Source organism: Salmo trutta, chromosome 38 (genome assembly GCF_901001165.1).
Source record: "Salmo trutta chromosome 38, fSalTru1.1, whole genome shotgun sequence".
In the NCBI taxonomy this organism is placed as follows: Eukaryota; Metazoa; Chordata; class Actinopteri; order Salmoniformes; family Salmonidae; genus Salmo; species Salmo trutta.
In genome coordinates this window covers 22,632,268-22,659,912 of record NC_042994.1, presented here as the reverse complement: position 1 = coordinate 22,659,912, position 27,645 = coordinate 22,632,268, and the positions used below count along the sequence as shown (strand labels likewise).

Genomic DNA, 27,645 nt, shown 5'->3' with positions numbered 1-27,645 from the left:
CGCTACTTGACTTTGCTTCGTCGGGTCAGACTTCACGATCAAGCAAACTACCGTGCTGCTCGCTACTGCCACCCACAGTAAGTGGGTGGCAGTAGCTGCATCTTGTGAAATACCAAGGCTATCTGTCCTTGTTTCTCAAACCTGTGGGATAGAGGGTAGTCCAATAATATTTATATATACGTTTCAAAAGTTTGCAGTCACTTAGAAATGTCCTTGTTTTTGAAAGAAAAGCACATTTTCTGTCCATTAAAATAACATCAAATTGATCAGAAATACAGTGTAGACATTGTTAATGTTGTAAATGACTATTGCAGCTGGAAACGGCAGATTTTTAATGGAATATCTACATGGGCGTACAGAGGCCCATTATCAGCAACCATCACTCCTCGGTTTCAATGGCACTTTGTGTTAGCTAATCCAAGTTTATCATTTTAAAAGGCTAATTGATCATTAGAAAACCCTTTTGCAATTATGTTAGCACAGCTGAAAACTATTGTTCTGATTAAAGAAGCAATAAAACTGGCCTTATTTCGTCAGTCTATTCTTGTTCTGAGAAATGAAGGCTTTTCCATGTGAGAAATTGCCAAGAAACTGAAGATCTTGTACAACGCTGTGTACTTCTCCCTTCACATAACAGCGCACACTGGCTCTAACCAGAATAGAAAGAGGAGTGGGAGGCCTTGGTGCACAACTGAACAAGAGGGCAAGTACATTAGACTTTCTAGTTTGAGAAACAGAAACCTCACAAGTCCTCAACTGGCAGCTTCATTAAATAGTACCTGCCAAACACCAGTCTCAACATCAACAGTGACTCTGGAATGCTGGCCTGCTGCCAAGAAACTGAAGTTTTTTGTTGGCACATTGGAAGTATACCTTTCAAAAATGTTTAGGCATCAACAATCTATCCAAAGAACCACCCACATGCATAAAGTAGACACACACACACACACATAGTGGTAAATGTGATTTACTAGGTTGGAAACACAGTTACAAAGTTAGTTAAGGCACAGAGGATCGACAGTATATCAGGTATCAAATTTAAAACTCATCATTCAAGGCAGGTAGCTAGGCTAGACAGTTCAACGATAAAAAGAAAAACTGATATAGGCTGATGGAATCCTAAAAATGGCAGTGATGGTGATGCGGCTAATCAGTAACCTGAAACAAGCTGAAGCACCAGCTGTGGCATATGGAAATGAGTTGTTTGTCTTCGGTAAACACGTTCCCATTTGCTATAGTGTTATCGGTGACTGAATGCAGGCTAGTGGAACATGTGCTATGGTGTTATCGGTGACTGAATGCAGGCTAGTGGAACATGTGCTATGGTGTTATCGGTGACTGAATGCAGGCTAGTGGAACATGTGCTATGGTGTTATCGGTGACTGAATGCAGGCTAGTGGAACATGTGCTATGGTGTTATCGGTGACTGAATGCAGGCTAGTGGAACATGTGCTATGGTGTTATCGGTGACTGAATGCAGGCTAGTGGAACATGTGCTATGGTGTTATCGGTGACTGAATGCAGGCTAGTGGAACATGTGCTATGGTGTTATCGGTGACTGAATGCAGGCTAGTGGAACATGTGCTATGGTGTTATCGGTGACTGAATGCAGGCTAGTGGAACATGTGCTATGGTGTTATCGGTGACTGAATGCAGGCTAGTGGAACATGTGCTATGGTGTTATCGGTGACTGAATGCAGGCTAGTGGAACATGTGCTATGGTGTTATCGGTGACTGAATGCAGGCTAGTGGAACATGTGCTATAGTGTTATCGGTGACTGAATGCAGGCTAGTGGAACATGTGCTATGGTGTTATCGGTGACTGAATGCAGGCTAGTGGAACATGTGCTATGGTGTTATCGGTGACTGAATGCAGGCTAGTGGAACATGTGCTATGGTGTTATCGGTGACTGAATGCAGGCTAGTGGAACATGTGCTATGGTGTTATCGGTGACTGAATGCAGGCTAGTGGAACATGTGCTATGGTGTTATCGGTGACTGAATGCAGGCTAGTGGAACATGTGCTATGGTGTTATCGGTGACTGAATGCAGGCTAGTGGAACATGTGCTATGGTGTTATCGGTGACTGAATGCAGGCTAGTGGAACATGTGCTATAGTGTTATCGGGGACTGAATGCAGGCTAGTGGAACATGTGCTATAGTGTTATCGGGGACTGAATGCAGGCTAGTGGAACATGTGCTATAGTGTTATCGGGGACTGAATGCAGGCTAGTGGAACATGTGCTATAGTGTTATCGGGGGACTGAATGCAGGCTAGTGGAACATGTGCTATAGTGTTATCGGGGACTGAATGCAGGCTAGTGGAACATGTGCTATAGTGTTATCGGGGACTGAATGCAGGCTAGTGGAACATGTGCTATAGTGTTATCGGGGACTGAATGCAGGCTAGTGGAACATGTGCTATAGTGTTATCGGGGACTGAATGCAGGCTAGTGGAACATGTGCTATAGTGTTATCGGGGACTGAATGCAGGCTAGTGGAACATGTGCTATAGTGTTATCGGGGACTGAATGCAGGCTAGTGGAACATGTGCTATAGTGTTATCGGGGACTGAATGCAGGCTAGTGGAACATGTGCTATAGTGTTATCGGGGACTGAATGCAGGCTAGTGGAACATGTGCTATAGTGTTATCGGGGACTGAATGCAGGCTAGTGGAACATGTGCTATAGTGTTATCGGGGACTGAATGCAGGCTAGTGGAACATGTGCTATAGTGTTATCGGGGACTGAATGCAGGCTAGTGGAACATGTGCTATAGTGTTATCGGTGACTGAATGCAGGCTAGTGGAACATGTGCTATAGTGTTATCGGTGACTGAATGCAGGCTAGTGGAACATGTGCTATAGTGTTATCGGTGACTGAATGCAGGCTAGTGGAACATGTGCTATAGTGTTATCGGTGACTGAATGCAGGCTAGTGGAACATGTGCTATAGTGTTATCGGTGACTGAATGCAGGCTAGTGGAACATGTGCTATAGTGTTATCGGTGACTGAATGCAGGCTAGTGGAACATGTGCTATAGTGTTATCGGTGACTGAATGCAGGCTAGTGGAACATGTGCTATAGTGTTATCGGTGACTGAATGCAGGCTAGTGGAACATGTGCTATAGTGTTATCGGTGACTGAATGCAGGCTAGTGGAACATGTGCTATAGTGTTATCGGTGACTGAATGCAGGCTAGTGGAACATGTGCTATAGTGTTATCGGTGACTGAATGCAGGCTAGTGGAACATGTGCTATAGTGTTATCGGTGACTGAATGCAGGCTAGTGGAACATGTGCTATAGTGTTATCGGGGACTGAATGCAGGCTAGTGGAACATGTGCTATAGTGTTATCGGGGACTGAATGCAGGCTAGTGGAACATGTGCTATAGTGTTATCGGGGACTGAATGCAGGCTAGTGGAACATGTGCTATAGTGTTATCGGGGACTGAATGCAGGCTAGTGGAACATGTGCTATAGTGTTATCGGGGACTGAATGCAGGCTAGTGGAACATGTGCTATAGTGTTATCGGTGACTGAATGCAGGCTAGTGGAACATGTGCTATAGTGTTATCGGGGACTGAATGCAGGCTAGTGGAACATGTGCTATAGTGTTATCTGTGACTGAATGCAGGCTAGTGGAACATGTGCTATAGTGTTATCGGGGACTGAATGCAGGCTAGTGGAAAAACGTGAGAAGGACGAGCATTTGCAGGGAGAAAGGCCAGGACAGGAGTGTCTTCCTAAAAAAGGTACAGGAGGGGACAACGATGTAACATTTAAGATCACATCAGTATCATCATAACCGAATGAACGAACCCTTTGATAAAAAGGCTGATTATTTCATAAAATCTTAAATAAAATAGACGAAAGTTTAAAAGAAACATGTAACTGCCAGTCTCTTGTATAGAGTACAACTGGGGATATGTGGTTAGTGTTCTGCATGAATTCTATGGTTCTGTATCCCTGGGTTGAGAATATCAACCTGTACCATGTGGTAGTTTGTACCAGGAAGTATACTGCATGTGGAACACAAGCAATAGAAGGTGACAAGACAGCATGTTGGCCAATAGGCTAGAACTGTTGGCTAAATATCAATACATACCCTGGTTAAAACATTCAACAGTTGGTCACTTCCTTATTGTGCTGTACATGTCGTCGGACACATAAGTTGCATCCCAAATAACACCCTATTCTCTATGTACTGCACTATAGGGCTCTGGTCAAAAGTAGTGCACTATATAGGGAATAGGGTGCTATTTGGGAGACAAAGAGAGACAACCTCAAAGGCACATTCACTGGCTGCCTGCCTGTCAGAGGCTGATATCATACTGGTGGAAAATACAGTGCATAGATACTGTAGTTCTGCAATCCTACATTGTAACTTTCCAAAACTTGCCAGATTTTCCAGAAATTCCAGTAGAATATTCCTGGATTTTCTGCTTATTCCCTCCTGATTCCAGGAATCTTCCAACAGAAATTTCTGGAAAACTGGGGAATTTTCAGGAAGTTACAACCCTAATACAATATCATCATCAAAGCAAATAGGATATCACATCAACATCCTGAACATGCATGTATAATGGCACTACTAGGCTTTATCTTAATACATGGACTGTCTAGCCTGGTCCCAGATCTGTTTGTGCAGTCTTGCCAACTTCTATATGGTCATTGTCGTGCCTTGGCATGCCAGATCTGGGATCAGGCTAGAGGTTAACATTGGGATAGCTGCAGCACACAAATGGACCAGCAGTAGAGAGAGAAGAGGAAGGATCCTTCATAGGACATACAGCAACAACTCCTCCTCCATACACTGACTGCTGCTGCAGAGAGAGACAGAGGGGGTGGGGAGAGACACACAGACAGACAGACAGACAGACAGACAGACAGACAGACAGACAGACAGACAGACAGACAGACAGAAGGGGTGGGGGAGAGAGAGACAGGGAGAGACAGACAGAGACGGTAAATAAACAAAACACTATCAACCACACATAATTATTATAATTAGGAGCATCTGACATATTGCCAATTCACCAGCATCTATCTCATCCAAAACCCAGACAGGAGAGAAGACTGGAACAGGTGAGAGAGTGGAGAAGAGAGAGGGGACGAAGGTGTACATCCTCAGAACAGGCTGCAGGATTCTGGCGAGAAGAGGAGGAGAGTGGGAGAAGAGAGGAGGAGACTGGAACAGGTGAGAGTGGAGAAGAGAGGAGACTGGAACAGGTGAGAGTGGAGGAGAGAGAGGAGACAAACAATGACTGTGTCCTAGACTACCTCAGAACAGGCTGCAGAACTTGGCAGAAAGCGAGGTAATAATAATAATTATTATTATTTGGGGGGGGGGGGGCTATATTTGTCCTGTTACACAAGTGTGTAATGTAAATGTGTTTCTTGCATATCCCAACTCCCCCTGTGGGGTCACGACCAGGGTCACCATTGTACAGCGCCCCTGGAGTAATTCGGGTTAAGTGCCTTGCTGAAGGGTACAGCGACAGATTTTTCACCTTGTCGGCTCCGGTGTCCGAACCAGCGACCTTTTGGTTACTGGTCCAATGCTCTAACCTCGAGGCGACCTTCCGAGAAGAGGAGGAGGAAGAGAGTGGACGAAGGTGTTCTAGGCTACCTCAGAACAGGCTGCAGGACTTGGGGGGTCTGAAGGGGTTGTCACTGGAGGGTACCCCCATCAGGAGAGGATCCTGGTGAGCGTTCTGCAGACAGTAGTTCTTCAGGTCCATCGCAGCTTGAGACACCTGGGGGTTCATTATAATAATTATTCATTACAGAATACAACAAGATATGACTGGGACTGATGCATTATGGGGCGGATTCCCAGGCACAGATTAAACCTAATCCTAAACTAGACAGTGACCTCAATGGAGAATATCTATTAAAAGCTGCTGTTAGTCCAGGACCAGGCTTCATCTGTGTCCGAGAAACTGCCCCTAGATACCAGGGATCTCCAACCCCGTTCCTGGAGAGATACCCTCCTGTAGCTTCACTCCAACCCCGTTCCTGGAGAGATACCCTCCTGTAGCTTCACTCCAACCCCGTTCCTGGAGAGATACCCTCCTGTAGCTTCACTCCAACCCCGTTCCTGGAGAGATACCCTCCTGTAGCTTCACTCCAACCCTGTTCCTGGAGAGATACCCTCCTGTATTTTCCCTCCAACCATGTTCCTGGAGAGATACCCTCCTGTAGCTTCACTCCAACCCTGTTCCTGGAGAGATACCCTCCTGTAGGTTTTCGCTCCAACACTAATCTAACGCACCTGATTCTAATAATTAGCTGCTTGATACGTTGAACCAGGTTATTTACAACTGGAGTTGGAGTGAAAACCTACAGGAGCTATATACACTATGGACCGGTTTCCCGGACACATATCAAGCCTAGTTCTGGATTAAAATGAGTTTTAAATAGAGAATCTCAATGGAGCATGCTTTTAGTCCAGGACTAGGTTTAATCTGGGAACCCGGGCCTGTATGTTACTAACACATGACAGGTGTAGACACAGTGGAGAGCGGACATGGAGGAAACAAGGGCTCCGTACTGCATATTGACTGCCTGCATCACTGCTTGGTATGGCAATAGCACCGCCCTGGATCGCATGGCGCTACAGAAGGATGTGCGGACAGCCCGGTACATCACTGGGTCCGAGGTCCCTGCCATCCAGGACCTCTATATCAGGCGGTGGGAAAAGAAGGTCCGGGAAAATCGTCCAAGACTCCAACCACCCAAGCCATAGACTATTTTCCACACAGCAACAGGTACCGGTCGGTGCATCAAGTCTGACACCAACAGGCTCTTGAACAGCTTCTATCCCAGAGCAATACGACTGATAAATAGATAAGAGTTTACCTTGGATCTTTATTGACCTTTTATTTCAATCTTTGCACTGGGTCTATGCACACTCACAGGGCCCTACACACTGTCACTCCAACGCGCACACGCGCGCACACACACACACAGTAGCAGCAGTGTGTGTCTTATGCTGTTGCCCTGTCCCCTATACATATCTACCTCCAGTATCCCCTTACCCCTATACATATCTACCTCCATCCCTCCAGTATCCCTGTCCCCTTACCCCTATACATATCTACCTCCATCCCTACAGTATCCCCTTACCCCTATACATATCTACCTCTATCCCTCCAGTATCCCTGTCCCCTTACCCCTATACATATCTACCTCCATGCCTCCAGTATCCCTGTCTCCCTATACATATCTACCTCCATCCCTCCAGTATCCCCTTACCCCTATACATATCTACCTCCATCCCTCCAGTATCCCCTTACCCCTATCCCTCCAGTATCCCCTTACCCCTATACATATCTACCTCCAGTATCCCCTTACCCCTATACATATCTACCTCCATCCCTCCAGTATCCCCTTACCCCTATACATATCTACCTCCACCCCTCCAGTATCCCCTTACCCCTATACATATCTACCTCCATCCCTCCAGTATCCCCTTACCCCTATACATATCTACCTCCATCCCTCCAGCATCCCCTTACCCCTATACATATCTACCTCCATGCCTCCAGTATCCCTGTCTCCCTATACATATCTACCTCCATCCCTCCAGTATCCCCTTACCCCTATACATATCTACCTCCACCCCTCCAGTATCCCCTTACCCCTATACATATCTACCTCCATCCCTCCAGTATCCCCTTACCCCTATCCCTCCAGTATCCCCTTACCCCTATACATATCTACCTCCATCCCTCCAGCATCCCCTTACCCCTATACATATCTACCTCCATCCCTCCAGCATCCCCTTACCCCTATACATATCTACCTCCATCCCTCCAGCATCCCCTTACCCCTATACATATCTACCTCCATCCCTCCAGCATCCCCTTACCCCTATACATATCTACCTCCACCCCTCCAGTATCCCCTTACCCCTATACATATCTACCTCCATCCCTCCAGCATCCCCTTACCCCTATACATATCTACCTCCATCCCTCCAGCATCCCCTTACCCCTATACATATCTACCTCCATGCCTCCAGTATCCCTGTCTCCCTATACATATCTACCTCCATCCCTCCAGTATCCCCTTACCCCTATACATATCTACCTCCATCCCTCCAGTATCCCCTTACCCCTATACATATCTACCTCCAGTATCCCCTTACCCCTATACATATCTACCTCCATGCCTCCAGTATCCCTGTCTCCCTATACATATCTACCTCCATCCCTCCAGTATCCCCTTACCCCTATACATATCTACCTCCAGTATCCCCTTACCCCTATACATATCTACCTCCAGCATCCCCTTACCCCTATACATATCTACCTCCATCCCTCCAGCATCCCCTTACCCCTATACATATCTACCTCCATGCCTCCAGTATCCCTGTCTCCCTATACATATCTACCTCCATCCCTCCAGTATCCCCTTACCCCTATACATATCTACCTCCAGTATCCCCTTACCCCTATACATATCTACCTCCAGTATCCCCTTACCCCTATACATATCTACCTCCATCCCTCCAGCATCCCTTACCCCTATACATATCTACCTCCATCCCTCCAGTATCCCCTTACCCCTATACATATCTACCTCCATGCCTCCAGTATCCCTGTCTCCCTATACATATCTACCTCCATCCCTCCAGTATCCCCTTACCCCTATACATATCTACCTCCACCCCTCCAGCATCCCCTTACCCCTATACATATCTACCTCCATCCCTCCAGTATCCCCTTACCCCTATACATATCTACCTCCATCCCTCCAGTATCCCCTTACCCCTATCCCTCCAGTATCCCCTTACCCCTATACATATCTACCTCCAGTATCCCCTTACCCCTATACATATCTACCTCCATCCCTCCAGTATCCCCTTACCCCTATCCCTCCAGTATCCCCTTACCCCTATACATATCTACCTCCAGTATCCCCTTACCCCTATACATATCTACCTCCATCCCTCCAGCATCCCCTTACCCCTATACATATCTACCTCCATCCCTCCAGCATCCCCTTACCCCTATACATATCTACCTCCATGCCTCCAGTATCCCCTTACCCCTATACATATCTACCTCCATCCCTCCAGTATCCCTGTCTCCCTATACATATCTACCTCCATCCCTCCAGTATCCCCTGTCTCCCTATACATATCTCCCTCCAGTATCCCCTGTCTCCCTATACATATCTCCCTCCAGTATCCCCTGTCTCCCTATACATATCTCCCTCCAGTATCCCCTGTCTCCCTATACATATCTCCCTCCAGTATCCCCTGTCTCCCTATACATATCTCCCTCAGTATCCCCTGTCTCCCTATACATATCTCCCTCCAGTATCCCCTGTCTCCCTATACATATCTCCCTCCAGTATCCCCTGTCTCCCTATACATATCCCTCCAGTATCCCCTGTCTCCCTATAACTCCCTCCAGTATCCCCTGTCTCCCTATACATATCTCCCTCCAGTATCCCCTGTCTCCCTATACATATCTCCCTCCAGTATCCCCTGTCCTCCCTATACATATCTCCCTCCAGTATCCCCTGTCTCCCTATACATATCTCCCTCCAGTATCCCCCTGTCTCCCTATACATATCTCCCTCCAGTATCCCCCTGTCTCCCTATACATATCTCCCTCCAGTATCCCCTGTCTCCCTATACATATCTCCCTCCAGTATCCCCTGTCTCCCTATACATATCTCCCTCCAGTATCCCCTGTCTCCCTATACATATCTCCCTCCAGTATCCCCTGTCTCCCTATACATATCTCCCTCCAGTATCCCCTGTCTCCCTATACATATCTCCCTCCAGTATCCCCTGTCTCCCTATACCTATCTCCCTCCAGTATCCCCTGTCTCCCTATACATATCTCCTCCAGTATCCCCTGTCTCCCTATACATATCTCCCCTCCAGTATCCCCTGTCTCCCTATACATTATCTCCCCTCCAGTATCCCCTGTCTCCCTATACATATCTCCCTCCAGTATCCCCCCTGTGCTCCCTATTACATATCTGCCCTCCAGTATCCCTGTCTCCCTATACATATCTCCCTCCAGTATCCCCTGTCTCCCTATACATATCTCCCTCCAGTATCCCCTGTCTCCCCTCCAGTATCCACTGTTCCTATACATATCTCCCTCCAGTATTCCCCTGTCTCCCTATACATATCTCCCTCCGTATCCCCTGTCTCCCTATACATATCTACCTCCATCCCTCCAGTATCCCTGCCACATGTAAATATGGTATTGGAACTGACTTTAAAATACTTCCTGTATATTAGAATGCTGACCTTACTTACTAATCATGTACTTCATATTTCGTATTTCACGTGTTTCTTCTAGTAATACATTGTTATTGATTATTGCATTGTCAGGTTTTGAGTTGACAAAAGGCATTTCACTGTTCTTGTGCATGTGACATTAAAACTTATATTGCTCTGTATCGCACTGGTGTTACTACACAGCCTCATTTCCATAGTAAACAGATTAACACAGGAGTTTTGAATACATTTTCTGGTGACTAAACTAGTTAGGCTACAGCTGGATTTCCAATGCAAAGAAGAGTACTTCATGCCCTGTACAGGAAGTAGCCTACCCCATTCATAGATGCTAACTACTTTAGTGCTTATTGACGATAAGTGTCTTCTGACCAGGGGATGTTTGTTAGGAGCCCTGATGCTTGCTATAAACATGAAAACACATCGCTCGTGGTACTGTTTTGGAAACATAAGGAACGCATCAAGAGGCGTCACTACAGCCCCTGGTTCTATTCCAGGCTGTATCACATTTGGCCGTCATTGGGAGTCCCACAGGGCGGCGCACAATTGGCTCAGCGTTGGCCGGCCGGCCTTACATTTTAGTTAGCAGACGCTCTTATCCAGAGCGACTTACAGTAGTGAATGCATACATTTAATACTTTTCATACTTTTTTTTCTGTGCTGGCCCCCCGTGGGAATCGAACCCACAACCCTGGCGTTGAAAACACCATGTTCAACCAACTGAGCTACAGGGAAGGCCAGGGTAGGCTGGCATTGTAAATAAGAATTTGTTCTTAACTGACTTGCCTAGTTAAATAAATATCTCTCATGTCTGAGAAATTAATAAAAATAAAAACATGTAAATGATTACACACCATAAAATAGTTACGGTTAGTGTTCCCACATGGCCATATGTCCATGTTACAGCGCTTGTTTGCGGAAGACATAGCTAATTAACACAGGTGGCGGCCTATCTAGCTGCTCCAAACACCTGTGCGTAACGCGTGCCACATTTTGTAACAATGTGAAGGGCTCCGCATAGCTCCACATTTACATGATTGGTTGACGGGGTGAGGCGAAAAATTGGTTTGAACTCCTGGAAAGAGATCGGGGAGGTAATGGGGATAGATGCGGTAAAGAGGTCATTGGAATGCAGACAGTGGGGGATAGGATGCTGGATTGGTGCACAGCCAACACATTTGAAATAAAGTGGATATTTGTCAAATCCGTCATGACTGATGTATTGAGGCCCACACTGTGGTTACTAAAATCTGATTTAGATATATTTGGCTGTTTTCACTGCATAACATTTAGAAGTTGTTTCTTTTCAGGTTTAGAAGAAGTGACTGCTAAATGCTAACTACCATTCGTATAAACTGGTAGCATAACTAGCTTACAGAAATCATTGGTGGTAGTCAGTCGTCAAACTAATGCAGTTACATTTATATTTTAGTTGTTTAGCAGACGCTCTTATCCAGAGCGACTTACAGTAGTGAATACATTTTTTTTTGTACTGGCCCCCCGTGGGAATCGAACCCACAACCCTGGCGTTGCGCACACCATGCTCTACCAACTGAGCCACAGGGAAGGCGATTGATGACGTGAACAAGTATTGGGGTTTAACGTCAACATAGTGTTTAATGCACATAGCCAAGGGGAGTGGTCTTGCACCCCCTGACAAATCAGTTAAAAGATCATTCATATTTCCCCCCCATCAAATCAAATTAGTGCACTAGGCCTTTAAGGCTACTCGTGTATGGGCCGAGCAGGAAGAAATGCCGCCCCCTATGGCTACAATAAGATACACACGTCAATGGTCATCGATTTCCCGAAACGGTTTTCGCAACCTATACTCCTTATCTTTAATGTCAGCTAGAAATAATCTTTCAAATAAAAAATATACACCTACTGTAGACATAGCCCCTCCCCACCCACCCAACCAGCGTCTATGGCTACAGTAACTATCTTTTTTATTTAAAAGATTCTGAGAAAAGACAAGGGGCATATCGGCATAGGTTCAGAAAGCGATGATTATTGACGTTAAAACACAGTTTCAGAATTGTAGTTTACATACACAGAGCCAAATGTGGGCGAATGTAACGGCTGAAAACCCTACATGCGGAAAAGGCTTTTCGGGAGCTAGAAGTAGCCTTGCTACACTAAGCAGAGGCACTTATATGACAAGTTTACTTAGAGAAAGAAAAAAATGGCTTCGGAATATTACTAACCCGTGGGAACGTCAGTGTACCGACTCATCCAAGATAGGCCTACACTCTGACCCGACTTCCAATCTATTTCACTAGGCTACCGATGCAGGACCGTGGTCCAAGGACTGTCTCGATAGCAGGCAAAAGTTGATTGAATTATGAATTACTTTCCTATTTGATCGCCTTTTATTATTTTGGCTATGTCAACAATACTAGCCTACTGACTGACAGGAGGCGACGATGTAGACTAGTTTACTGTTCAATAGACATTTGTAACATGACAACCTTAATACAAGGTAGCAACAGTTACAACATGTACAACTTTATTATACCTGACACGACAACTTCATAAAGCAACCTTTGCATCATTGTAACTTCGCGTTTGCTACTTTGTTTCACGTCAGTAGCCTAGCATACCTCAAAGCGGCTACGCTGTCCCAGCGACAGGACTGCCGTTAACATCTCTTCCGTGTTTGTTCGGTGTTAGTGTTTACCTTGATCCTCCGGACACCGGCCTCAAACCGCAGCTGTTTCACTACTCTCTGAGCGACGACCAGGTTGCTGCTGGCGTTGTTGTTTGACATGTCGAGGGTCGGAAGTGGTGAAAACAGGTTCTCCTACTAGGGCGACTGTGAGAGAAAGTGGCAGTTTGTGAAGCGGTCTGTCAGTCGTCCTCTCCCCGCCCACTCCGCACAACGTTTCCTCAACAACGACATTCTAATTGGTTGTCGGTCAATCGATCACCTCAGTGCGTTTACGTTCACACTCATTATTTCACGTTAAACTGATTTATGGGTGAAGTCCGAGTGTGGCAATAGTCATGTAAACACCTTGTTCTTCTTATCTTAATCGGCGTAAGGTCATGGTCGAAGTAAGCACGCGTTGATTAAAACACCTGGGTTTCTGAGCAATTTAAAAAAAAAAATGATTTGGACACGTCAACAGCATAATCGGTGTAGCGCGAGCTTCGCTCTTAGACGCGAATGAGATGAGTTCGGAAAAACTGAAAGTGTGCATCTTAGAAACAATTTTCACATACAAACTTTGTCTTTATATGTCCTAACTCAGAATCCAATAGTCTTCGCAAAGATAACATGGTCACTGTGGTAGAACGTTTATTTTGATTGGCGATTTTCTACATTTATCAAAAGGCCCATCAGTAGCCTTATTTCAGATGTGGCCATATAAACTGGCTTATTCGGGAAATCGTTATTCTTGCAAAACAAACGTTTTAAAACGAACTATTATATTGTAACCACATGTAACCACTTTGTAGTCTACGCAGTCTCTAATATGGTGTAATTGCAGAACGCAATTCGGGTTGTTTCTTGATGTGATCGTTTCTTGACATCAGGAAACGCCCATTGGTGCTTGTCTTTGGTCAGTTCCGATGATAATGAGACTGGCCGTTTCTCGACACTAATTATTTGTTTATATAGCAGGTTAGGATAACTAACGTGGCGGGTTAGGCTTCACTACAGTGAGTAGGTTCGATTAATCGCGCCCGTTTTACACCAGCTGAAAGTTGATCGCAATAGATTTGGAACCTGGCTGCCTCCATGGCGAAGTCGGGTGAAAACAGATGTGATTTAACCTGGATTGATGAGTACTATTCTGTGTGTTCCAATGCAAAAGTGATTGCTTTATGATAAGCGCTTTATCTGTATTTGGTACATGGGGAATTTAACAGCGAAATGTATTTTATGTGCCCTACGTCATCACGCACAGCCTTTTATCTGCAACAAGTCAAGTTGATGAAAACACCTGTCTGTTGACAAAATGCGCATATTGTTTTTATGCGGATTTGAGAATATTCGCATGAAAATCTGTCTTCAATAGGATGGAAACCTAGCTATTGGATGGAAACCTAGCTATTGCTAGTCGTCAACAGCTGTTGTCCCCAACGCGAAAGAAACGGCCACGGATCAATGGGTGTAATTGAACTCAATGGCTATATCAGAAAACGCCTGTAATTGCTGTCTGTATTACACCCGTTTCAGTGGCAGATTTACAATTAGGCATAACGGTCAACCGAGACGGAAGAGGAAGCTAGACACCCCACTCCCTTTTTTTCTGGTTCAATTAAAGTTAATGAACTATAGTAGACCAAACCCAGCTACTATTCCATTGGTGTCTATGGCAGTCACCCAGTCCGGAACTGACAATGTTTTTCAATGATAAAAGGCCTGAGTAAACGATCTTCATTCATCCACCATCTTTATTTTCAAATATGTATTTTAAAAAATATATAGAATTATGGTAACAAAATAAAACAGGGCCTACATAATTGCCCTAATGTTCATGCTTGAGGCTTTTACCGGGCTGGGTCTCAAATTCTGAGAATTGATGTGGGCTGGGAGGGTTTCGGACTCTGTATCAAGAAAAAGACTGCATGAGTACATTTGACTACTTCTGTCTCTCAGCTATAGCTACTGGCGGAGCAAAGGTTTCAATGTTCGATGGGCCTGGGATAGAGAAATGTGTGGCCATGATTTTAAAATGATTGAAATGTTTCAAACTGCAATACGAATAGGCTAGAGAGCACTCAGAAGAATGATGTTCCACCAGACCAGGACAGGCAGCGTTTCTCAGAATCAGGAGAAGCCCATAACTCTAATTATCTGTTAATACCAATATACAGTATATCCTAGTAACAATATGACTGTCCTACTAATGTGCATCACTATACTTGGTAAACTATCAAAAGAAGACCCATAGGCCTAATTGATCCAAATATTTTCCTCAGACATAGGCTTGTTAGTTTGTAATGCAATTTAAAATGTGTCTGGCACAAAATCTATGTATGTATTTGCTTAATTAGACAAGGCACAGACCTTATTTTTGCCATTTATCCAAAAAAGCCATTCATTTTCCCATAGGTTTTGGCCAATGAGCCATTGCAGAGTTACGCTGCTTTCAAGTGCTAGTTGTAACTAGAAAAAAACCTCACATTTCCAACTTGCTAACTGGTAGTAGTTATATCGTGTACTTGTATGTGTCGAACTGCTTTGCTTTATCTTGGCCAGGTCGCAGTTGTAAATGAGAACTTGTTCTCAACTTGCCTACCTGGTTAAATAAAGGTGAAATAAATAAATAAAAAATATATGTGCAGTGTTCAACGAATCAGCAAGTAGGACATTTCTCAGTTTCCTAGTTCCGAATAGCTTTGGTGCCTACAAAAATACACCATTTATATTGCTCTCTATAGACATGGGCCTCCAAATCCTAAGTCCATCTACTGCAGCGTAGCCCCCCCCCCCCCCCCCCCCCAGGTAACCATGATTAACATTCATGATTTGCCAAGAAAAAACGAATTCCTGTACATGTTTCTTATGTTCTGTTGGGAGACAGTCATTAGAAACTAGGCTAAAGGCTAAGAAAGCAACAAAGAGTTATAAAACACCTGTGGGATGTACTTCAAGGTATTTTTGTAAAAGCCTATGCTACACTTTGTAGTCTACACTTTCATCTGTTTTGTATTGTAGATGTGATTTGTGCAATAAAAAAAACATGGCCTAGACAAGGGGCGTGTTCAGCAGGACACAACGTTCTGGAACCTTCAGATAGAAATAATGTTATGTAGAACAAACATGTCTCTATGACATGTAAAACAATGAATCATGTCGGCTCTATTCCTGGCATTTCTATCTGGAGACTGAACGTAGCCCATGCAATGACTGTGCAGCAAAAAAAAATCTTCTTTACACTCTTTGGATAGCCCATGCAATGACTGTGCAGCAAAAAAAAATCTTCTTTACACTCTTTGGATAATTCATTCCAATAATTTTAAAGTTAACAGCAGGTATTTTGCATGTAAGTTTAAGTATTTTGATATCTGATATCTGATGCAACTGATGTTTTTTTCTTTAATGCATAAAACAATTGCATTACAGTATGGATGTGGTACAGACACCTTATAGTTAACCAAGCTTGGTTGAGAGCTTTTAAGGCCAAACTGTCACCAGATAGGTGACTATCTAACTTCCATCCAAGGTAGCTTCTGGTATCTTTGGCAGTAACCATTATGTCCCCTACCATGACATTAAAGCCAAGGGACCTGCTCCGTTTGATACAAGAGAATACAGTCTTAACCCAGTGGTAGAAAAAGTACCCAATTGTCATACTTGAGTAAAAGTAGACACTTAATAGAAAATGACTTCAGTATAAATGAAAGTCATACCGGTAAAATACTACTTGAGTAAAAGTCTAAAAGTATTTGGTTTAAAATATACTTAAGTATCTAAAGTAAATGTAATTGCTAAAATATACTTAAGTATCAAAAGTAAAAGTTAAAGTATAAATCTTTTCAAATTCCTTATAAAGTAAACCAGGCTGCACCATTTTCTAGTTTTTTAAAACTTACGCATAGCCAGGGGCATGCTCAGACATCATTTACAAACCAAGCATGCACTTTGTGAGTCCACCAGATCAGAGGCAGTGGGGATGTTCTCTTGATAAGTGTGTGAATTGGACCATTTTCCTGTCCTGCTAAGCATTCTAACTGTAATGACTACTTTTGGGTATCAGGGAAAATGTATGGAGTAAAAAGTACAATATTTTCTTTAGGAATGTAGTGAAGTAAAAGTAGTCCAAGTCAAAACTATAAATAGTAAAGTACAGATACCCCCAAAAAACTACTTTAGTACTTTCAAGTATTTTTACTTAAGTACTTTACACCACTGTCTAAACCCCTCTCCCACTCCACCATGTGACACAGCAAAACATGTCTGTAAGACTGTGTCGTAGGCTGTGACTATAAGAGATGAATGGTTGCCGTCGGAGAGTTCAGTCCAAACCCAAGATAGAGAGGCTCAGTGAATGTGGTGTGGAATGTATACAGATGGGTCAGTGTGCCCAATTGGTTGACCATGTAAAAGGACAAAGTGCCGGCCGGCCAATCCAGAAACACTCCTACCCTGTAGGGGACACGTGCTTTGATTCTGGGGAGCTGTAACCTGTGTAGAATTTCTTTGTGCTGTGCATGGCCCTTATACTTCGAGGCGTACAAAGTCCAAGAATTGGCATTGCATCCTAGTGTTACGCTGTCACCGGTTCCTTTCCTCTCTATTCCCTTGTAGGCCATGCCTATGTGAACGTTGTGTAGACACTCCACCTCCAGGTAATGCCGCTTGTCGAGGCCCTCCTTGCACAGCACCTGGTTGCATTTATCAAACCTGTCTTGGGTGATGGGATACTGCTGATCCTTCCTCTGGCACGTCACCTTCCTGTCCCCCTCAGCCAGAACGAGGAAACCGTTCGCTGTGCTGGGGTCTAGTGTGAGTTCACATGCATCTGAAATGTGTTCAGATTAGAATTAGAAGGTTTCAGTTACCTGTGTCTAGTAAAAATCTTCCCAGCATGAAATAGTTCCCAATCGATCTGATTGTGACGTCATGCTGTACAATTTATCACAGCGTGCAATTATTGAACTGGGAACATTTTCATGCTGGGATAAATTTTACGACATGTCCATTTTTTTTTATTTCACCTTTATTTAACCAGGTAGGCTAGTTCAGAACAAGTTCAAGTTCTCAATAACAACACAATCAGAACGATTGGGAACTCTTCTCACACTGGGAAGAATTTTACATGACAACCTTCAACACAAGCTTTGCTGTCACACGACACATGTATTGGTACATCGGTACACCGCTAGATGTCAAAGATTCCACAGAGGCCACTGTGAATTACTGTGTTCGCAAAGGTGAGAATGATAGATGGATATTTACTCACATTTCTGCAGACCTGGTTTATTCCTGCACTCTCCTCTGTGCTCCAGGCTGAAAGACACAAAATAAAGAGGGAGGAATGAAAACCTGGAAATGCTCACAATATTTTTTTATTTTTAATTTCACCTTTATTTAACCAGGTAGGCTAGTTGAGAACAAGTTCTCATTTGCAACTGCGACCTGGCCAAGATAAAGCAAAGCAGTTCGACACATACAACAACAGTCACACATGGAATAAACAAACATTCAATCAATAATACAGTAGAAAAATCTATATATAGCATGTGCAAATGAGGTAGGGTAAGAGCGGTAAGGCAATAAATAGGCCATGGTGGCAAAGTAATTACAATATAGCAATTAAACACTGGAATGGTAGAATGTGCAGAAGATGAATGTGCAAGTTGAGATACTGGGGTGCAAAGGAGCAAGATAAATAAATACAGTATGGGGATGAGGTAGATTGGATGGGCTATTTACAGATGAGCTATGTACAGGTACAGTCATCTGTGAGCTGCTCTGACAGCTGGTGCTTAAAGCTAATGAGGGAGGTAAGAGTCTCCAGCTTCAGAGAATTTTGCAGTTCGTTCCAGTCATTGGCAGCAGAGAACTGGAAGAAGAGGCGGCCAAAGGAAAAATTGGCTTTGGGGGTGACCAGTGAGATATACCTGCTGGAGCGCGTGCTAAGGGTGGATGCTGCTATGGTGACCAGTGAGCTGAGATAAGGCGGGGCTTTACCTAGCAGAGACTTGTAGATGACCTGGAGCCAGTGGGTTTGGCGACGAGTATGAAGCGAGGGCCAGCCAACGAGATCATACAGGTTGCAGTGGTGGGTAGTATATGGGGCTTTGGTGACAAAACGGATGGCACTGTGATAGACTGCATCCAATTTGTTGAGTAGAGTGTTGGAGGCTATTTTGTAAATGACATCGCCGAAGTCGAGGATCGGTAAGATGGTCAGTTTTACGAGGGTATGTTTGGCAGCATGAGTGAAGGATGCTTTGTTGCGAAACAGGAAGCCAGTTCTCGATGTAATTTTGGATTGGAGATGTTTAATGTGAGTCTGGAAGGAGAGTTTACAGTCTAACCAGACACCTAGGTATTTGTAGTTGTCCACATATTCTAAGTCAGAACCGTCCAGAGTAGTGATGCTGGATGGATGGGCAGGTGCGGGCAGCGATCGGTTGAAGAGCATGCATTTAGTTTTACTTGCATTTAAGAGCAGTTGGAGGCAACGGAAGGAGAGTTGTATGGCATTGAAGCTCGTCTGGAGGTTAGTTAGAACAGTGTCCAAAGAAGGGCCAGAAGTATACAGAAGGGTGCCATCTGTGTAGAGGTGAATCAGAGAATCACCAGCAGCGAGAGCGATATCATTGATGTATACAGAGAAGAGAGTCGGCCTGAGAATTGAACCCTGTGGCACCACCATAGAGACTGCCAGAGGTCTGGACGACAGGCCCTCCGATTTGACATACTGAACTCTATCGGAGAAGTAGTTGGTGAACCAAGCGAGGCAATCATTTCAGAAACCAAGGCTGTTGAGTCTGCCAATAAGAATGTTGTGATTGACGGAGTCAAAAGCCTTAGCCAGGCTGATGAATACGGCTACACAGTAATGTCTCTTATTGATGGCAGTTATGATATCGTTTAGGACCTTGAGCGTGGCTGAGGTGCACCCATGACCAGCTCTGAAACCAGATTGCATAGCGGAGAAGGTACGGTGAGATTCGAAATGGTCGGTAATCAGTTTTTTAACTTTGCTTTCGAAGACCTTAAAAGGCAGGGTAGAATAGATAAAAGTCTGTAGCAGTTTGGGTCTAGAGTGTCTCCCCCTTTGAAGAAGGGGATGACCGCGGCAGCTTTCCAATCGATGGGAATCTCAGACGATACGAAAGAGTTTGAACAGGCTAGTAATAGGAGTTGCAATAATTTCGCCAGATAATTTTAGAAAGAGAGGGTCCAGATTATCTAGCCAGGCAGATTTGTAGGGGTCCAGATTTTGCAGCTCTTTCAGAACCAAATCTGGATTTGGGTGAAGGAGAAGTGGGGGAGGTTTGGGCGAGTTGCTGTGAGGAGCGCAGGGCTGTTGACCTTGGTAGGGGGAGCCAGGTGGAAAGCATGGCCAGCCGTAGAAAAATGCTCATTGAATTTCTCAATTATTGTGGATTTATCGGTGGTGACAGTGTTTCCTAGCCTCAGTGCAGTGGGCAGCTGGGAGGAGGTGCTCTTATTCTCCATGGACTTTACAGTGTCCCAGAACTTTTTTGAGTTTGTACTACAGGATGCAAATTTCTGTTTGAAAAAGCTAGCCTTAGCTTTCCTAACTGCCTGTGTATATTGGTTCCTAACTTCCCTAAAAAGTTGCATATCACGGGGGCTATTCGATGCTAATGCAGAATGCCACAGGATGTTTTTGTGCTGGTCAAGGGCAGACAGGTCTGGAGTGAACCAAGGGCTATATCTATTCCTAGTTCTACATTTTTTGAACGGAGCATGCTTATTTAAGATGGTGAGGAAAGCACTTTTAAAGAATAACAAGGCATCCTCTACTGACGGGATGAGGTCAATGTCATTCCAGGCTACCCAGGCCAGGTCAATTAGAAAGGCCTGTTCGCAGAAGTGTTTTAGGGAGCGTTTGACAGTGATGAGGGGTGGTCGTTTGACCGCAGACCCATTACGGATGCAGGCAATGAGGCAGTGATCGCTGAGATCTTGGTTGAAAACAGCAGAGGTGTATTTGGAGGGCGAGTTAGTTAGGATGATATCTATGATGGTGCACTACTCACTACTCAGGCGATGCAGTATATTTTCTATTTATTTAACTAGGCAAGTCAGTTAAGAACAAATTGTTATTTACAATGACGGCCTAGGAACAGTGGGTTAACTGTCTTGTTCAGGGGCAGAACGACAGATTTTTACCTTGTCAGCTCGGGGATTCAATCTAGCAACCTTTCGGTTACTGGCCCAACGCTCTAACCACTAGGCTACCTGCCGCCCCAAATTATATTGACACTAGGATGTAACAAGGGTCATAGCTAAAGGTAATTCACTAACAGATCATTGTCGTTGTTCTAATCTGTCAACGTTTATATCTACCCGTGAATATTTGATTTAGAAGCACATTGGTATTCTTTTACACAATCTAACTCACTTCAGCTTCAGTTGAAAAGGGAAATCCAATTCAATGTCTCCGAGGGGATTGTAGCTCAGATCCAGCTCTTTCATCTGGAAGGGGTCAGACCTCAAAGCTATGACCAGTACAGAGGACACGTTCTCAGGCAATGTGATCAAACAACCAGAGAGTCTGTAAATTAATAGGGAAAATAATGATGAAATAAACATGTGTTTCACCTTTAAAACTAGGAACATTGAAGAACCATCTATAACAGGTCAGCAGAGTTCAGTGATTAAGGCAAACCCTTAATGTGTTATTGTCTAATTTGGCACCGCTGTACATACCTCAGTGCCTGCAGCGTGCAACGCTCGTGAAGGGCAAAAGCAAGGGACTCCAACCCCAAGTCCCCAAGGTCATTGCAGCTGAGGTCCAAGGTCAGAAGCTTTGAGGTGTGACCAATTAGCACTTTGCAGAGTTCCTTGACACCTTGCTCTCCAACATTGTTGTGGCTGAGGTTCAGAGTTTTCACCTTGCAGTTGGCGTTCCACAGCCCATCACAAAGGCGTTTCACCCCTCCATCGCCCAGGTTGTTGTGGCCCAGATCCAGGACTGTAATACAGGAATTCGGAGATCGGAGAACTGAGGCCACAGTTGCACATAGCAGTGGTGTCATGTGACAACAGTTGAGCCTGTGAAAGAGTTCAAAATTGCGGTTTTAATCTTTTCAATTTGAACATCACAATGCAAACTTAAACATGTTTGATATACACACTTAATGTAATGATACACATTTCACAGTGATACTTACAGTGCTGTAGTGCAAGACGGCAAAGCAGGAGCCAGTCTGTAGAAACCCTCCTCCGAAGTTTGTTTATTCCTGAAGTCAAACTCTTCAGGCTTCTCTGACATGAACATAAAAGCCAAGAGAGAGCACTGAAAGGGAGTTAGCGGTGTGTCTGAAGACGATACTTGGTTGTCATTCTGTAGTATAGTGCGGTCCTTCAGCTCAAGCAGACAGTGGATCAGGTTGATGCATCTCTCTGGGGAGAGGGACTTTCTTTTCAACACCTTGATGTATCCAATTAACTTCTTGTTGTGTTCTGAACTGCTGGGTGTCTCTCCCAGAAGTCCTTGAAGGAGGTCCCGGCTGGAGTCGTGAGAGATCCCGATAAGGAAGCGTGTGAAAAGGTCCAGGTGTCCATTTTTACTATCTAATGCACTGTCCAGAGCACCTTTGAGAAAATATAACAAATCAATGGGAGTGCTTCCATTCTTCTTTTTGATTAAGGCTTTCACTGAGTCAATCCTGCGGTTTTCAAATTCATGAAATGCGTACAGAGCTGCGAAGAACTCCTGAACACTCAGGTGTATGAAACAGTACAGTTTCTTGGGATACAGTCCATGCTCTAATTGTACAACTTCAGTACACAGGCCAGGGCATTTAGCAGCATCCATGACACTAATACCACAGTCCTTCAAGTCCTGTTCTGTGAAGTGCACGTTTTGAATTAACAGGTTCTGATACGCTAGCTGTCCCAATTTGAAAATGACATCTTTGTTTTGCTTCAAAGTATTTTCTTTACCATCTTCATGAGTTGAACCGTACTTCTTAAAACTGACAATTATTTGGTTCACTAGGTAATGGATGTACAATTCGGTAAGGGTTGTAGGTAAAGATCTAGACTTTGGGCCGACTTTACCCAGGATATCCTGAAAAACAGTTGCTGCTATCCAGCAGAACAACGGTACATGGCACATGATGTAGAGGCTCCGGGTTGATTTAAGGCCTGAGATGATTCGACTGGCCATCAATGGATCACTGATTTTCCTTGTGAAGTACTCATCCTTTTGTGAATCATTGAACCCTCTGATCTCTGTCACTCGATCACGACTCTCTGGAGGGATCAGATTGGCAGCTACTGGACGAGAGGTTATCCAGAGGAAAGCATTGGGGAGAAGATGGCCAGTGATGAGGTTTGTAAGTATAACATCCAGGGTAGCAGACTCTAACACATCAGATATAGGAATGTTTTTTTGAAACTCCAGTGGCAGATGGATCTCATCCAGGCCATCAATAATGAACAAAATCTTATGGTCATCATACAGCTTTATGTCTATGTCCTTAAGTTCAGGGTATAACACCTGAAGAAGTCCATGCATTGCCTATGTTTAAACAAATTTAGATCCCGTAAAGAAAGAAGAATTAAAAGGTCTAGATGTTGATTCTCTTTCCCATCTGCCCAGTCCAGGATGAATTTCTGGACCGCCACAGTTTTCCCAATGCCAGCTACTCCCTTTGTCACCACACATCTGATGGGTTCTTCTTCATCATGCTTGAAGATATCTTGACATTTTATGACGGAGGCCTCCGAGGTGTCTTGGAGGTGTGCGGTTTCAGCTTGCCACACCTCATGTTCTTTATTGACGGTGGCAGAATCACAAGTGACCATATAAGTCTCTGTGTAGACCTTGTTAAGGGCTGATTTACTTTGTGTCACACCCTCTAGTATGGTCCCGTACCTCTTCTTAAGGGCTAATTTGATCTTGCCTTTGAGGCGAATGGTGTCTGCAAAGAAAAACAAATATATATATATATATATATATATATATATATATATATATATATATATATATATATATATATATATATATATATATATATTACTTTGGGTGAAATTAATGGATTGTCTTATTTTTTCTTCATCTGAGGTACCAGCTGAATTTGACTTACTTTCTTCCTTCTTGCTCTGGTCATTCAGTGGCACCAGTCTTGGTTGTGTCATCTACAGGAAGTAAAGACAGAGCAGTAGATACATTTCCAAAACATGTAGAGCAATCTTATGAAGATTGTGTATAATAAATGATATCACAAAACCTATCCATTACCTGGTCAACCATCTCCGGTCCAGGGTCCACACCTGTCTGCCTGGCATGGCCTAGAGAGAGGGAACATTTTATAAAACACCTTCAAATGAAAACGGTAAATCAATCAAATCAAACTATCTTCTGTCCGGAGATGAGCTTCTCTCACCGTAATAAACGTTCAGGTCCCCTTTAACTGAATTCCGAGTTGTTATTGGTGCAAAAATATTGCTTCTATTAGTTGCTGTGATGGAAGTATGTTCAGCGAGTGCTCCTCCAGCCTGGTTGGCCTCAGACAGTGGTGTTACATCCATCGCCGTTGGTGTAGGAAAAGAAACAATAACAGCTTAGCCTCGTCATCACGTACACATCTAGAGGGGATATTCATCTCTCACTGGAATTAATTGACAATGTATTTACAGTACCAGTCAAAAGTTTGGACACCTACTCATTCAAAGGTTCTCTATATTTTTACTATTTTCTACATTGTAGAATAGTAAAGACATCAACTATGAAATAACATATGGAATCATGTAGTAACCAAAAAAAAGTGTTAAACAAATCAAAATATATTTTATATGAGATTCTTAAAAGTAGCCACCCGTTGCCTTGACAGCTTTGCACACTTGGCATTCTCTCAACCAGCTTCACCTGAAATGCTTTTCCAACAGTCTTGAAGGAGTTCCCACATATGCAGAGAACTTGTTGGCTGCTTTTCCTTCACTCTGCGGTCCAACTCATCCCAAACCATCTCAATTGGGATGAGGTCGGGTGATTGTGGAGGCCAGGTCATCTGATGCAACACTCCATCATTCTCCTTCTTGGTCAAATAGCCCTTACACAGCCTGGAGGTGTGATGGGTCATAGTCGCACTAAGCGCAAACTAGATGGGATGGCGTATCGCTGCAGAATGCTGTGGTAGCCATGTTGGTTAAGTGTGTCTTGAATTCTAAATAAATCAGTGTCACCAGCAAAGTACCATCACACCTCCTCCTCCATGCTTCACGGTGGGAACCACACATGCAGTGATCATCCGTTCACCTACTCTGCATCTCACAAAGACACGGCGGTTGGACTCATCAGACCAAAGGACAGATTACCCTTTGGTCTAATGTCCATTGCTCGTGAATCTTGGCACAAGCAAGTCTTCTTCTTATTGGTGTCATTTAGGAGTGGTTTCGTTGCAGCAATTCGACTATGAAGGCCTGATTCAAGAAGTCTTCTCTGAACAGTTGACGTGTCTGTTACTTGAACTCTGAAGCATTTATTTGGGCTGCAGTTAACTCTAATGAACTTATCCTCTGCAGCAGAGGTAACTCTGGGTCTTCCTTTCCTGTGGCGGTCCTCATGAGAGCCAGTTTCATCATAGCGCTTCATGGTTTTTGCAACTGCACTTGAACAAAGTTCTTGAAATTTTCCGGATTGACTGACTTTCATGTCTTAAAGTAATGATGGACTGTCATTTCTCTTTGCTTATTTGAGCTGTTCTTGCCATAATATGGACTTTGTCTTTTACCAAATAGGGCTATCTTCTGTATAACACCCCTACCTTGTCACAACACAACTGACTGGCTCAAACGCATTAAGAAGGAAAGAAATCCCCTAAATTAACTTAACAAGGCACACCTGTTAATTGAAATGCATTCCAGATGAGCACAAACCCACCGTCGCTGGACCAGACAGGAATGGCAAAGAGTGCTCTTCACTGACGAGTTGCGGTTTTGTCTCACCAGGGGTGATGGTCGGATTCGCGTTTATCGACGAAGGAATGAGCGTTACACCGAGGCCTGTTCTCTGGAGCGGGATCGATTTGGAGGTGGAGGGTCCGTCATGGTCTGGGACGGTGTGTCATAGCATCATCGGACTGAGCTTGTTGTCATTGCAGGCAATCTCAATGCTGTGCGTTACAGGGAAGACATCCTCCTCCCTCATGTGGTACCCTTCCTGCAGGCTCATCCTGACATGACCCTCCAGCATGACAATACTGCTCGTTCTGTGCATGATTTCCTGCAAGACAGGAATGTCAGTGTTCTGCCATGGCGAGCGAAGAGCCCGGATCTCAATCCCATTGAGCACGTCTGGGACCTGTTGGATCGGAGGGTGAGGGCTAGGGCTATTCCCCCCAGAAATGTTTGGGAACTTGCAGGTGCCTTGGTTGAAGAGTGGGGTAACATCTCACAGCAAGAACTGGCAAATCTGGTGCAGTCCATGAGGAGGAGATGCACTGCAGTACTTAATGCAGCTGGTGGCCACACCAGATACTGACTTACTTTTGACCCCTCCTTTGTTCAGGGACAGATTCCACTTCTGTTAGTCACGTGTCTGTGGAACTTGTTCAGTTTATGTCTCAGTTGTTGAATCTTATGCTCATACAAATATTTACACATGTTAAGTTTTCTGAAAATAAACGCAGTTGACAGTGAGAGGACGCTTCTTTTTTTGCTGAGATATATATATACACACACACACACACATTTTTTTAAAGCCCATTATGCCTACCTGTTGGTCATCCACCTCCTCGTTAATGGCAGTTGAGGTCAGATTTCCATCGTTCTCATTGCCTATGGACGAAAGGCGTTTCTTTATCTGAACTTGGTGAAAAACCTGCCAATAATTTACCACCCTTTTTAGTTAAAGGTCGACTTTGGGCACGAAAAACTGTCCAACTCCTCTTCCTCAACCTTCAAACAGAAATGGGGTGTGCCTTTGCTGGTTCATTGATGTGTCATTTTTGTCATGCACGCTGCGTTTGATGTAGCTAGTTTGCTAGCTAAACTAGCCACTGTAGCTAGCCAGTAACTCCTCCAGTATGTGTTGACATCATTTCACAGGGTTTGTTTTGGACGGACGCTGTTGTGATCGTTAAATGAAACTTTTGTAGCCAAATATCTTATTGTTTTCTTATTTTGTTTATAAAGTTTAAAGCTGTTATTTTTGCGGTTTTGCCCAAAGTCAACCTTTAAAGGAGTAGGTTCAATCTGGGTCCAGGAAACCGGCCCATAAAACACAGAATAACCCTGCATTGGTTTAACAGTTGTAAAATAAATCACACACACATTTTTTAATCTGAGGGGAGTTTAACCTGTCTGGGCTTCACGAAATAGTCGTCACATGCTAATGTAAAAAGCTGTTTTTTGATATAAATATGAACTTGATTGAACAGACATGCATGTATTGTATAACACAATGTCCTAGGTGTGTCATCTGATGAAGATCATCAAAGGTTAGTGCTGCATTTAGCTGTGGTTTGGGTTTATGTGTTTGATATGCTAGCTTGAAAAATGGCTGTCTGATTATTTCTGGCTGGGCACTCTGCTGACATAATCTAATGTTTTGCTTTCGTTGTAAAGCCTTTTTGAAATCGGACAGTGGGGTTAGATTAACGAGATTCTTGTCTTTAAATAGCTGTAAAATAGTCATATGTTTGAGAAATTGAAGTAATAGTATTTCTAACGATTCAAAAATCGCGCCACTGGAATTTCAGTA

The 27,645-nt window shown here is 44.0% G+C and overlaps 1 protein-coding gene and 1 pseudogene across 2 annotated transcripts; both read right to left on the bottom strand.

Annotated features, from left to right (window-relative positions):
• Positions 1-951: 951 nt before the first annotated feature.
• Positions 952-13,128, bottom strand: LOC115178752 (guanine nucleotide-binding protein G(I)/G(S)/G(O) subunit gamma-5). Of its 2 annotated transcripts, none has more exons than XM_029740034.1 (3): positions 12,951-13,128; positions 5,633-5,759; positions 952-4,823 (listed from the first exon to the last, which is right to left on the bottom strand). In XM_029740034.1, exons 1-2 carry the CDS (start codon positions 13,038-13,040, stop codon positions 5,634-5,636), a joined length of 216 nt encoding a protein of 71 aa, XP_029595894.1. In that variant the 5' UTR covers positions 13,041-13,128; the 3' UTR covers positions 952-4,823; position 5,633. The 2 variants fall into 2 exon arrangements, with proteins under 2 accessions (XP_029595894.1, XP_029595893.1); XM_029740033.1 differs by having other exon boundaries at positions 952-4,826; positions 12,951-13,125.
• Positions 13,129-17,049: 3,921 nt separating this feature from the next.
• Positions 17,050-27,209, bottom strand: LOC115178371 (NACHT, LRR and PYD domains-containing protein 12-like; annotated as a pseudogene).
• Positions 27,210-27,645: the final 436 nt, after the last annotated feature.